This window comes from Lepisma saccharinum, chromosome 13, assembly GCF_977018435.1.
Source record: "Lepisma saccharinum chromosome 13, izLepSacc3.1, whole genome shotgun sequence".
NCBI classification, from domain to species: domain Eukaryota; kingdom Metazoa; phylum Arthropoda; class Insecta; order Zygentoma; family Lepismatidae; genus Lepisma; species Lepisma saccharinum.
Window position 1 is genome coordinate 10764295 of NC_139241.1, and position 13400 is coordinate 10777694.

At 39.9% G+C, this 13400-nt stretch overlaps 1 protein-coding gene across 2 annotated transcripts in view; it reads right to left on the reverse strand.

The window, feature by feature from the left end:
• LOC145997167 (glycine receptor subunit alpha-4-like) overlaps positions 1 to 13400 on the reverse strand; it is a 286186-nt gene that overhangs the window by 100786 nt on the left and 172000 nt on the right. For both annotated transcript variants that reach the window (XM_083133850.1, XM_083133851.1), the window contains exon 2: positions 8330 to 8481. In XM_083133850.1, the coding sequence (XP_082989976.1) occupies positions 8330 to 8481 (152 nt within the window). The remainder of the gene's footprint in view (positions 1 to 8329; positions 8482 to 13400) is intronic.

Consider the following 13400-nt stretch of genomic DNA (forward strand, 5'->3'; position numbering starts at 1 on the left):
AATATTTCGGAAATTATCCAGCCAATCACGAGAAGAGCGATGTTATTGTGCAGTATGTAATTCAGCATTCGATAACCTGACAAGATCACTCAAAACATAGAAATACCGATCTACAATATCAATACTATTGTCGATTTGCAAAATATTTCGTAAAAACTTTCTCCCCGGCTCTGCCGATATTAATGAACAAGGAGAATAATAACATTGGCGTACACCAAAGAAGCCGATCCAACTACTACATGGAGGAAATCAGTTGTAATCTATCTAGCTTTTGTTTATTTCTAATGACAGACTGATCGAACCAAGCAAATCAAGCGAAATCAAGAGAATAATAAATGCTAAAGCAAATAACAGTACTCACTAAGTTCACACTGCCCTGCTTCGTAATCGTAGTTCAGAATTTTCCTTCCCTTCCGCCGTATCCATATATTACTGCAGTTGTTACAGCCTTTGTAGCTAACTTCCCTCCAAAAATTCAATAACGTTAAATCTGCTTTCGCTATGTACAGTTTCCCATGAAATCAAACACTTTGCACTGAAACAGGGACGACCATTTGACAGCATTAAATAATTTTGTAACGCAGTAACAGCCACACACAATGCAATACAGCTGACTATTTGATGCACGCTCCCTTCTCGCGGGTTGATAATTCGACACAGAGACCGTTTATTTTGACCAAGATGCACGAAGCAAATGCATGCTTAAAACGCCCGTTTTGGTTTTAGTTGCCCTCTCCTCCTTTTCTTCCCCTGTTATGCTCGGGACAATATACCATCGAAATTTCCCTTTCATAAAAAAAATCCCTCAATTTGCAATGATGTATGGGTTGCATCGACTCCGTCACAAGATCTCCAATGGAATGGGTTTGCAACACTACATTTGCTCGCACACAGATCGCTGCGTTCACAGCCTTCCTAAATGATGCAACCTCCTCTCACACGGCGCTCAAGCCAAAACACCCAATCAGCGTCCTCTACGCGACTGCTGCACCAGCGTCATAGCGAGCGAAACTACCATTGTGTTCAAGCCCCGATCGTGGCCTGGTCTACGTGGGTTGATACGCAGGCTTCTCCACCACCTCTCTTGGTGGAGCGGCGTGGGAACACTTGATGTTTCGAAGAAGATAGAGTTCAATAAATAAGTATAATAATAATGATTTGCATTACAGATTTATTTGGGTGTGCACGTGCGAATGTGCGAATAGGCGGAAGCCGCTACTGGGTGTAAGGGGTGACATTCCACGAAGTACACACAATTGTCAACCTCACTTCCACGTAGTACACCCTGGACTGCTTTTTACAGACTAACGAGGCTCTGGCGACTGGCCCTACGGCCAGTTTAATTCTGTGTGTTGTCCTGTTTTTTGTCCTTATGGGTGCTGTGCTTACAGCCTCAGCTTTTAACCTAAGTGAGAATATTTTAAGATTTTAGTTATGCGACATAACAGTTATGTTGTTTGTAATATCAAGGGGCTGGACCCTGTATAACGTGACGGGTGAAAAATAGCCAAAGTGCTGATGCACCCAAATTTTTAACTTCAAATTCAAATTAATAATTTATGAAAAATCAAGCTTTCGTTGAAAGAACGAAATATATTTTACGTCATTTTTAAATAATTTTAAGATCATTCATTCTATACATAGTTTTTTTTTAAATTTTTTAGATCGAACTTCCGAGACTTAGTTACTAAAATACCAAAGGTGTGCGCACGGGATGAGAACGTGAATTTTTGAAAATTCCGACGTTCTGGGCGGGAATAATTCACCATTTCCAAACTAAGTCTGACATTTTGGGGCGAGACATGTTCTAAATTTATCGATAGTGTTAACATTTTGAACTTTACACGCTATTCCTCCCTCAATTGATTGTTCTTGCAGGATAGACTGGAATAAAAACTGCTTATATCAAGACTCAAGACATTTCCGAATCTTTTGTCATCGAGAAGTAAACTTTTAAACATGATCGTTTGAAATTTCCCAAAGTCGGGATAGGACGGAAAATTTTCTTCCAGAGCTCCCCCTCTCCAGTATATTATGTTCAGATAAATTTTAAAAGCTGAGATGTCCTCAATCTTAGTGATATATGTACACCTTAAACTTATTAGCAAAGGAATATGGACATTTTGGTGAACATTTACCATTTTAACCCACTAAAATCGAACATACACCACTCACAATTAAAAATTCTGGATAAGCTCTTGCTCATTGTGAAAGTCTATTCCGTAAATAATGATTAATTATAATAAATAATTATGTATTATATGTTTTGCGTATGACCTCCTTTTTCATTCTTAACTCTATTTGCATTACTTATTTGTTTATCTAAAAAAAACACCTTTTCTCTATTCATTCATTGATGCAAAGTTTTCAATGAGCTCTCCGTAATCTAGAGATGAGGGAATTACCTTCGCACTGGAGAGAATTGACAGCGAATTAATTGACTCTTTCCTGTGACATACTCGATCTCAAATAAGTTTTCATAAACATAAGCTTCGAAAAACGTCTCTCGGTACTTGCTACATTAACAGGGGCAGATCTTTCCATGCAACTTTCATGCTGTTCGATCTTCAGCCCTTCGCTTTGTACCAGTGTGACCAATTTATTTTGATGTCGTCAAGCATTTGGTATGTTCTTCTTCCACGGATCTTCTCTTCCTCGACCATTCCTTCAATAGCATCCATTTAGGATACAGTTTCTTCTCAACCAGTGACCCAACTAATTTCTTTTCCTCTTGAAGATTATCTCCAGCATTGATCTCTTTTCCCCAAACCCTTTCTAGCACTCAGTGGCGTAGCGGCCGCCCCCCAACCCCCGCAATGCCCCCCCCCCTAGGTGTTGGTCCCTCAATGTGCTCCTAAAATTGTATATAATCGCAGAAATTCCACTGATAGTGTCTCTTAAAAAATAATCGAATTTCGAAACAGAAATCTGGTTCCCAGTAACATCATGTGACGACGTCTGCGATAATAAGCAATGGCGTATTGTCTCAGCCAGAGGAGCCCGTGTAACTTGTCATGTGGGTCCTCTCCGAAATGCAGAAATAACTTACTTGCTCTGCAAATGACAAACGATAGGAAAATACCCCTCATCTCATACCGTTACAACTACGCAATTTGTCGTAAACGTAGTGTATTGTGTCAATTGTCCGCAGTTATGAATCCAGTAGAAAGATTGAGTTGCTCAACCAGTCGATTCCTCATTGCTAAACAATAAACGTCAAACTTGGTATTTCATGACCTTTTACCGCTAATATTAGTGTCACACGTGTTATTTAAAATGTAACTTCGCACTAAATATTTTCAAGGGGCTCCAAGCCTTTTCATATTGAAATAAGAGCTGAAATTAATTTCCCACACTGTCTATACCTGTTACGTTTTACATCAAAGGGGCCCCAAAATTCAGGAGGTAGAGCCCAGGGGCAATTATCCCTTTACCCTTAGGGCCATTATCTCCTCCTCTGCCACGCAGGGTATACACCGCATGAGCTAAAGGTGACCATTATTTTGTGTAATTTTGAAGTTAATTTTTCTTACATATTGAAATTTTGTAGACATTTCCTCTTTCGAATTAGTTCATATTTTCCCATGTGTTACGATTTTGTGATCTGCAGTGTTCGAAGTGGAAATTCCTAGTAGCGAATAATATCCTTCTTCGAGTTTGGGGATAGAAGGAAGGATCCTTGTATGGAACAACTTGAAGACAATGCAGTAGGTGGAGGAGAATGATTATGCAAATTCGAGCACTGATGATCTATAAAATGGTTCTTGTTTCATGAAAAAGTATTTAAGAAATATATGATCAATGGTCTATCGAAAAGAAATTGCAGCGTTAAAATTTAATAATGATATTGAGGTTCACTAACCTGTGGCCAGAGTCGAAAGGTCCGGTCATCGGAAGATGCGGCGATGACCAAGCAAGATAAAAAAAATATTGCATTTTAAATATTTTAGAGAAGTAAAAAAAAAAAAAGTCAGAATACTCGCATATTTGTGCGAAATAAGCCAAGCGACAGTATGAAGCAGCTCGAAAGACGCAAGAGATTCGGTAATCTTAGCGCATCGAAATGAGGACCCAGTACTTCCCCTCGCGCCGAACCCTCCCGCCAAGTTTCCTATTGAAGGCAATGGTGTTAGAAGCCTCAGCTCATCGCAGAATGGTGCGAATCCCTCTGGTCTCTGCCGGTGCCGAGAACAGCCGAACCTGGGTCATAACAGGCCCTTTTTTTAGCCCCCGTCCCCGTGTTTACAGCTACGGCAGGGTTTCTCTGGAGCTATCAAGATTATTCCGCGTGTCCAGTGGCGTGCTCAAGGAGAGATTGGTGAGGGTCATAATCCCAGCTTAGGCTCAATATTCTTAAAAAAGAAAAAAAAGAAAAAAGATCGTGACAGGCAGGAAAAGATGGCAAAATGAGGAATGACTACTAAAAAGTACATGTAACCCCCCGCCTCCTTTGAAAATCCTGGGCACGCCACTTCGAATGTCTATTTCCACTTGTTAAGAGGAAAAGCACATATTGAACGATATGAAATCTGTTTTTCTTTATCAAAACAACAATTGGAGATATTGTTCACCTTGGAGGCGGACCATAAAGGTTCTTAGTTCTTACCTTTAAACGCAACAATTGAGGTGTTTGCATTTCAGTTTCTATCATATTTAATAATTCTCATCGTGTGGGATAGAATTATGTCTTTTGTAGTCGTAAGGTCTGTGGTATGAGCTTTTACATTGAGGCTCTGTCCGAACGGTGCAAAGTACATACTTGAAGTGTGGTTTTGACGGAAGGTACGTCACCTAGTACAGTTCGAAAGCGCCAAGAAGCACGCAAATACGCAGCTCTCAGCACAGATGCTTGGTGACTAGGTCACGTGATATCCACACTCGTTGCTCATTTGTTTTGAATCGCGGAGATAGAAAGCCAGCAACACGGGTTAAATATGCGTTATGGGTCAGCAAGTTGTTGGTTAGTGTGGAAATGTATGTGTACGAACATTTGAAAAAGCTATGTGATTTCTATGGTTATAAACAAGTGTTTAAAACGTGAGGGAAACAACGTTTCCTCAGTTCTATCTACTGATCTTATTTGGCGCTGCAGTCGAAGTACAATTCGAAAGACTTTCACTTCCAGTCCACGACCTGAAGACCACACTCCAAGACCATACTCGGAGGATGGTCGCTTCAAGTACGGTCTTGCACCTTTGGGACACGGCCTGAATTGGCAGTGACCTTGGCGTTTATCGCAGAGAAATATTGTGCCCCGCCCCCTCTCTGTTAAAAGATCGACCCAAGACGTTTGGCAAATCTTGCGATGACTACATAAAAATGTCACGCTTCGTCACTGCCTGTGGCAACCTCTTTTGGTGTGTGTGTGTGTGTAGGCGGAGGTGGGGGGGGGGGGGGGGCAAGGCTCAGTTCTTCCAAGCGGCATTTCATTGAGTGACAAATTTTCATTGAAAAGTATCCCATCGCAGCTTTATTATCTATCTCTCAAGACTGTAGACCGCGGCTATTTCTAGGTAGCAGATTGCAGTACAGCACAACGACAATCTAGAGGTCCAGTTCAACCCCCATAACTGAAGTGATATTTTGCTTCAGTATATTACTCACTATCAGTATTAGAAGGCTAATGATAGCGACTCTTAAGAATGAATCTTGGCCTGACGCAGGCAGAGGACGGCTTAGGGTCTGATATATGTAACCCCATTAAAAAAAAATGATTCAAGCAAAAAATACGAAGGACGTACAATAGTTAGCTAGCTCCCCCACCCCCAGTTGTTCAAGAAATTTACTTTTACCGCAAATACGTCCGTCCCACTCTGGTTTCATATATTTTTTGTCACTAAAGGGGCCCCCAATATTTTACTTGCAGGGGGCCCCAGAGAACTGCGCTACTACACTACTAGCACTGTTTTATTTCTAATTTTTTCTGTCAATTTTACCGTTCCATTCGTCTCCATAACCACATTTCCAGAGCTTCCAGTCGCTTTTTCTCTCTTGTTCTCAATGTTCATGTGTCTGCACCAACAGATCTACACTCCATACAAAGCATTTCATTAGTCTTTTCCTCAGTTCTTTGTTCAGAGATCTTACTTTTAATTCTTCGCTGCATTTCATAGCATTGCTTATGATTAGGGCTCGGATAATTATGCATTTTGCATATTGCATATGCAAATGCATATTTAAGGATTTTTAACTAAACATGCATCTTTCATATGCAGGTGCATATTTGTATGAAAATAGGTTGATGTTGTGCATATTTTTGTATCCACAACCAACACCGAGCATATACTGTAATTATTTATTTATTTATTTATTTATTCAAAGTTTCAGATACAGCACTTTTAAGGCCTTTTTACACTGAAAACTCTAACAAATAACAAGAACAAGTCAAGATGGTTTAAGGTAAAAACAAGAAAAGTTAAATATAAACATAAGGCATAAACAAGGAAACAAACAAAGATTTACATATTCATTTTTAGGGAAGATCGGAAAATGCTTTCAGGGGCAAAAATGTCTATGTTTGTGAGTAGTTTATTGTAGAACTGGGGCAGCCTGTGGAATAGAGTTCGCTGTATAAGGGAAAGCCTAGCTGTGGAGGTGTGGAACAATTCAGTGTTTTGGGTTGATCGAGAGGGAACTCTGAAGTTGAATTCTGTAAGAATTCTTAATTTTCCATTGATGATTTTATAGAAAAATTTCATATCGGCCATATCGCGTCGGGTCTGCAGTAACTGAATGTTCAAAGTAGTCAGGATGTCAGGTTTCTGAAGATGCCGCAAAAAAGGAATTCTATGACGAACAATGGCGGTAAAGAAGCTGAGGACGGAATCCATGCTAGAAAGATTTGTATTGGAAGCCATGGCCCAGACTGGAGAACAGTATTCGAGAATCGGAGAAATGAATGACTTGAAAAACAGGCTAAGAGAAGTTGGAGTATCAATTTCAGTGAATCTGTGGAGGAGGCCTAAGAGGCGCATTGCATTCTCCTCGCTTCTCTTCTCTTTTCTTTATCTTTTCTCTGTCTTTCTTCTTTTAACAACTTCAAACAAGCATCAAAATTATAGAAGACTTAAAGAGGCCCTCGCTCAGGTTGAAGATCCTGTGTATGTACAGAAATTGGATGCAGTATTGAAGACGAACAGTGGGTTTGCAACAATGGTGAAAGTTTGCAAAATTCTGCATACAAATGGACAACGTGTGGATGACCTGGAACTTGATGTGTCTGACTTTGTTGCTCTAAAATACGTCCACTTGTATCTTGCGAAGTGGAACGTGTGTTTTCTGAATATAAGACTATTCTAGCTGAAAACTGAAGGAGTTTCAAGTTCGAAAATTTGAGACATCATGATCTTGATCTGTAATGTATTGTGTTTCATTTAATGCAGAACCATATTAATTGAAAAAAAAAAATATGTGTATCGAATGAGCATTCAGAATAATTCATATTCATTGCCTGGCATGTAATCTTTCATAGTTTGTAGTATACAGCATTTATAAATTAAACGGGTTTTTAAAGTGCATATTTAAGTGCATATTTTACACTTTTTAGTGCATATTTGCATGCATATTTTGCGTTTTTTTAGTGCATAACTATCTGAGCTCTACTTATGATATATCCAAGATATTTAAAGCTGTTTAAAGCTGGTAGCAGGTATTGTCAACAAAATTCTGAATGCAATATATGTGTTTGAAAAGGAGTCTGAAAGATGCCGAATGTATTGTAGAGTTTGTTCTGCTGTTTTCATTTCCTGACGTTGACTTAACAATGACCAATGATGAACTTATGAACACGATGAACTTATCAATGGGCAGCTTCTGCACTTCAAAGCACAAGAAAGAAGAAACATAGAACTAGATTGTTCTTAAGCACGGAAATTGTGTGAATCGTTGCTCGAAGCAAAGTTGAATATACAATTTTTCTGAACTGTGAAAGGCGCTTTGTTTTTCTTTTAACCGTACACATTAATGCACTGTAAATGCAGAAAATCTTTATCGTCTAAAAAGTATTTTAATATGGTATTTCCCGATGATAATAAATATCTTATCTAATTTTATTCTGTATATGAGTGGCATGGCGCGGAGGCCCTGACGCGCGGGGACTCAGGCAAGTGCCCGAGTTGCCCTCCCCGAAGACCGGACTCTGTTTTCAATAAAGGGTTTTCGGACAGTACCATTCCAATACATCCAGCACATCCAACTCTACAAACACACTGACAATATTTCTGATGCAATGTGACTACTATACATCGCTGGAACACGGGAATGTAAAATTTGAGCAGAAGCTGGGTCCAATGTGACCACAAACAGCCCTCAAAAAAGGCAATGTACTTACCGTTGATAAGAGGAGGGGCTTCCAACCTGCTGTAGTTAGCTGGGATGATACCTTCGACGAAGGCCGCTTCCGTTGGCGACCCTTGCTCCGTAGAGAAGTGAGGCTGGGAGCACAGCGAAAGCGATGCCAAGATGGCGGTCGACAAGAGGACTCTAGAAAAACAAAATGGAAGATTATTGGCTTCTAGATATTGTTCACCTTCCTGCTGAATAATTAAATAACATAATAATATAGTTTATTCTTGCTTAGTGTTAAGCACAACGATGACCAGATACAGCACCACGTCCGCATCAACACGTGGCCTCCTCGATGGCGTAGTGGTAACGTCGTCTGCTTGTAATCAATTTTTCCCGAGTTCGATGACCAGTGGACGTACAAAGTGGTTCGGATCACACTTTTTGAGCTGTAGATCCAGTCCCTATTAGCAGGCACGTATCTAGAAATATATTTCGGGGGGTGTCCGAACCAAGTGTCTCAATAATAATAATAATAATAATAATAATAATAATAATAATAATAATAATAATAAAAATAATAATGTCTAAATTAAAATAAGTTATAATTAAATAAAATATTATTTAAATATGTAAATTTATTAATATTGTAATTTTATTATTATACTAATACGTAAAAATATGGTATAAGAATATATATATAGCCTATATATAGGCTATAACTAACATCATGTATTTATTATCTAGCTTGCGTGTACTTAAGATCGCCAAAATTTGTATAAATACAAGAAAATTAATGTCAAATAGATAATGAATTGAATATTTATCCAATAATAAAAAAAGATGTTAGATACAGTTGACGAAATGTAAAGTTCCTGATGAATATTTCTTGCATATTATCATTAGTAGTAGTGTGCTTAAATCTTAATTTGTACTGTCCTTCAAAGCAGTATGATCCAAATATAATAATAATAAATATAATAGTAATAACCCTTGCCTTCTGAATGCATAGGAAATAAATAACCATCGATTATAGTACAATTTAATACAGTTATGCTGAAAAGTACATTTTCATTATTTTATTTTAGAATTTGGTAAGTCTTTCGGGGGGGGTCCGGACCCCCTGCACCCCCTCTAAATACGTCCTTGCGCTATTAGCTATCTGTACAAAAAGTGGACTTCAAACAAAAACTCAAACGTTCACAGCAACATATTATTATTTTAATTATCTATGAAAGGTTTTCATCAGCCGATCACCGTTGTTAGAATTTATTAATAACAGATACATTTGTCTAGTCCCATATTTAGGGATCTTGCAAGCAATAGCTCTCAAGAAATAGTCAATTTGATGAGAGCATTTTCTGTTCAAATACACTTATATTTTTGTCTGTCTTAAATACACAGTTTGTAAATTAAAATATTCCAACATTTACATGTTAAATTACAATTCATTTTTCATACACAATAACCAGACAACTAGTTTCTGAATATATTCTCTTTTTACCATATGGCATTGTACGCACAACTAAGCTCCAAAATTAAAAACCATATTCAAATTCAAGTATTGGACTACAGTTGTGACATATAAAAATCAGAAAGTTTCAAATTTGTTAAGTGCAATTGAAAAAAAATTAAAACCTAGTAACTTTTTTCCTTTTTTTACAAGTTTATTTTATTATGTGTCCATCAAATAAGAAGGAAGAATCAACAATTATTCCTAGATCCTTATTACTACAGCAAGTTTAATAAAATAATTGGAAACAACAAAGTACGTCTTTCTCGTACATCTCATCACTTTACATTTAAGCCGCTTTTTATTTTTCTAAAAACTTTTGTGTCAGCAGCATAAAAGACATAATAATATAATAATAATTCATAAGGCCTCCCCGACGGCACAGTGGTAGCGTCGTCGCCTTGTAATCAAGGGGTCCCGGGTTCGATACCCGGTGGAGGCAAAAGTGGTTCGGAGCCCACTTTAAACTGTAGGTCCAGTCCCGATTAGCCTTACTGTGCATAAAGTGGACTTAAACACCAAATCAACCAACTAATAATAATTCATATATTTCTATATAGCATGTGGGCCAATGGTTGGTTTTTTATGTTCATTGCTACAGGTGAACGATATTTTGGGGAAAATGAAAAAAATCTCGTTTTTGAAGTTAGAAGTCTGTGGTTTGGAGGGGGGGGGGCAATGCCTCAGCCACACACCAGATCAGTCACATGGCGCAAAGTTATGAATATATGTAGTAATTTGTATTTTTGTATTTTAGCGTCACTTTTCTTGCCACTTTTGGTTAATTCCGATGAAGAGGAATGATGATTGGATGAAGGGAGTCTCACCCATGCCAAGGCTGGAAGTCGAACCCGAAAACTTCGACATTTAATCTCGATTTTTGGTGGCAAAATTTCTGACGTCCACGTCCTGAGTGTCTTATCGGGAAACTGAAGTCACGCAATCAAATTTTTCGATTTAATGAGGGAATATACAATGTCCTTGTGGAGTTTTAACAATTTCCTCTTGTGTACAGTTATCGTGTCTGCCTAGCATGCAAAAATGTTCTCCCTCAATATTTCCACGCATTTCCCAGAAAGTTGCATGCAACGTTAACCCGTTACACAATCTACTCAGAATTGAATCAATGTTATGATTTTTCTGGTTCCCGTTTCGAAATTATTGATTTGAAAGCACAAAGCAAGTTATTGATGAAGGAATTGGGAGCATAAAAGTCGAAACATTAATTTGCCTCAAACATCGCTCAGAAGCTCGCAAGTTGAACGCTCATTCACCCCACATTCCACCGGATGCAGAGCCGAGCAACTAGAATTTTCCACTCGGCTCTGCACAGTCAGCAAGGCAACGGCCCTCGCCAGCGGTGAGTGCACCTCCAATGTAAATTTCCATCTGCATCCAGGGATACCCCAGGTGCACAGTGGAGGTGCAAAGTCCACCAACCTATGACTCAAATCCAATGAATAAAACCGCTGGAGACAGTAAATCGATCTCTCACTTCGCTCCAATATCACCACCAAACTGATCGACGAGAAGAGGACGACGGCCTGCTGAGAGATCGCGACAGCACGAGGCGGCAACAAGCGAGAAGTCCATAGCAGTCCGGATTAAGCCAACCGAAGAATCTGCAACAATAAAACAAGTCGCCGAATTGCCTGCCGTCTCTTATCGTCATCTTCGATCTCTCCAGCGGACACCTGTCACCGTCGCCGACGCCAGAAGCCGAGGGCCAGACCAACAGCAAGGGGTGAGTAGCGTTCAACAACACAGGCTCCCAACAATCCTTCATCAGCCTCCTTAAGGGTAGAGGTGGTTAGCCAAGTCAAACTTAAGACCTACTGTATTTATCTGAGCTACGTCCCGGCGTGACTCGATCCCGTACCTAACCCGACGTCACGCTACATCCACTCCGTGGATTTCCATAAAATTTTAATTTTTTTTTTTACGTCACTCAAAACCCCATAATCTAAAATCCCCGCCGCACACAGCAGCAACCCTAGAAGTTCTTCTTTTTCGATAAAACACTTCGTATTATAAACTCCCCACTTGTAATTTTTTTTCTTCCGCTCACTATCTTTCATTTCTTGTGAATAAGTGCATAAAAAATTCCCCCTCCCTAAATTCGCATGAACGAATCCCAAATTATTCTTCACGAAGAGCTAGACCGTTCTCTTGACCAGATTCTCTCCTTAGCCTCCGCTATTAATTCCCCCGCTCCTTCCCCCCGAATAACCAGATCCAAGGCTCAACATCCCGATTATCCACAGTTTCTAGGTGGTCTAGAAACTCCCAAACGAAAAAAGAAACACCCAGAACCCCAAACCAGTACACCTAAAACTAACACCCCTACCACCATCAATCCTACCCCTACCACTATCAATCCATCCCCGTCAATAATGTCCGTAAATATACCCCATGGCTTATACCCCGCCCCCTTCACAGGAAAAAACCCTCAAGAAGTTGAGCAGTTTTTTGAAAAGTTCGATAGCATTGCGGGCGCTTTGGCGTGGGAGGAAAATAAAAACGCGAAATGTTGCCATTGTTCCTCGCAGACATAGCGCTCACATTTTTGAACGATCTCAAGAAGCAGCCAAACTTCAACACCCTCACCTTTCCGCAAATCAAAAAAGAATTAATTTCATTATTTAAAGGCAGTCACCTAGTCAGCATGCCCATCCAAATTTTATTAGAGACAAAGCAGGAAATTAACCAACCCATTCATGATTACGTAATTCGTAAGAAAAATCTCGTCCTTCAATTCTTCCCGCAAGCGACGAACCCTCAAATCCTTTCTTATGTTGTGTCGGGACTTCGATCTAAACACATCGCTGCGATAGGAGACAAAGAGTTCACCGACACAAGTTCTCTTATTGCACATCTGCAGAATCAAGAAAGGCAAGACATGCTGATTCAAGCTAGACGCAATGAGGAACAAAGTGAAGCGATGAAACTGATAGATGCCGCTAAGTACATGCATTCCATTTACGCAACAGCCTCCCCTCAGTTTCCCAGCTGTACGCAACCACAGGTCAGCAACACTCATCCTTTCCCCACACCTCAGCCTGCTTCGTCATTTGTGACGTATTCCCCCCCTACCCCCCTCCCGCAGATCTCTCAAGCTCCATACAACTTTCTTTCGCAGCAACCTTATCAAGTAACAGCAGCTCTCCCGACCAACTCGTGGCAGGTCCAAACCACGCCCACAGCCTCTCCTTCCCTCCCCTCAAGTCAAACTCCAAACACGCAGTCTGCTAGTTCTCCCAGCGCGGCCGTTTCCCAGTCTTGCAACGCAATTCTGCCATCTGGCGGTTCAACAGCGAACCAACTAGATTCAGTCACGAACCAATTGCAAACCTTAACATTAGAAAATAAAGTTGAAGCGTTGTGTCACACTGTCCAGAACCTGGCAGATCAAATACAATCAAATAACACTAATCAATTTCAGACCCGGCCTACTTTTTACGGCCAGGGGAATGGCAATCGCAGAGGTTCTACTCGCGGCATGAGACGTAATTTCAGATCTCGAGGTGGAAATAATAATTCAGCCGGGGGGCGACAAAATTCACAGTTTTCGCAATGCCAGATCTGTTTCCGGTCAAATCACTCT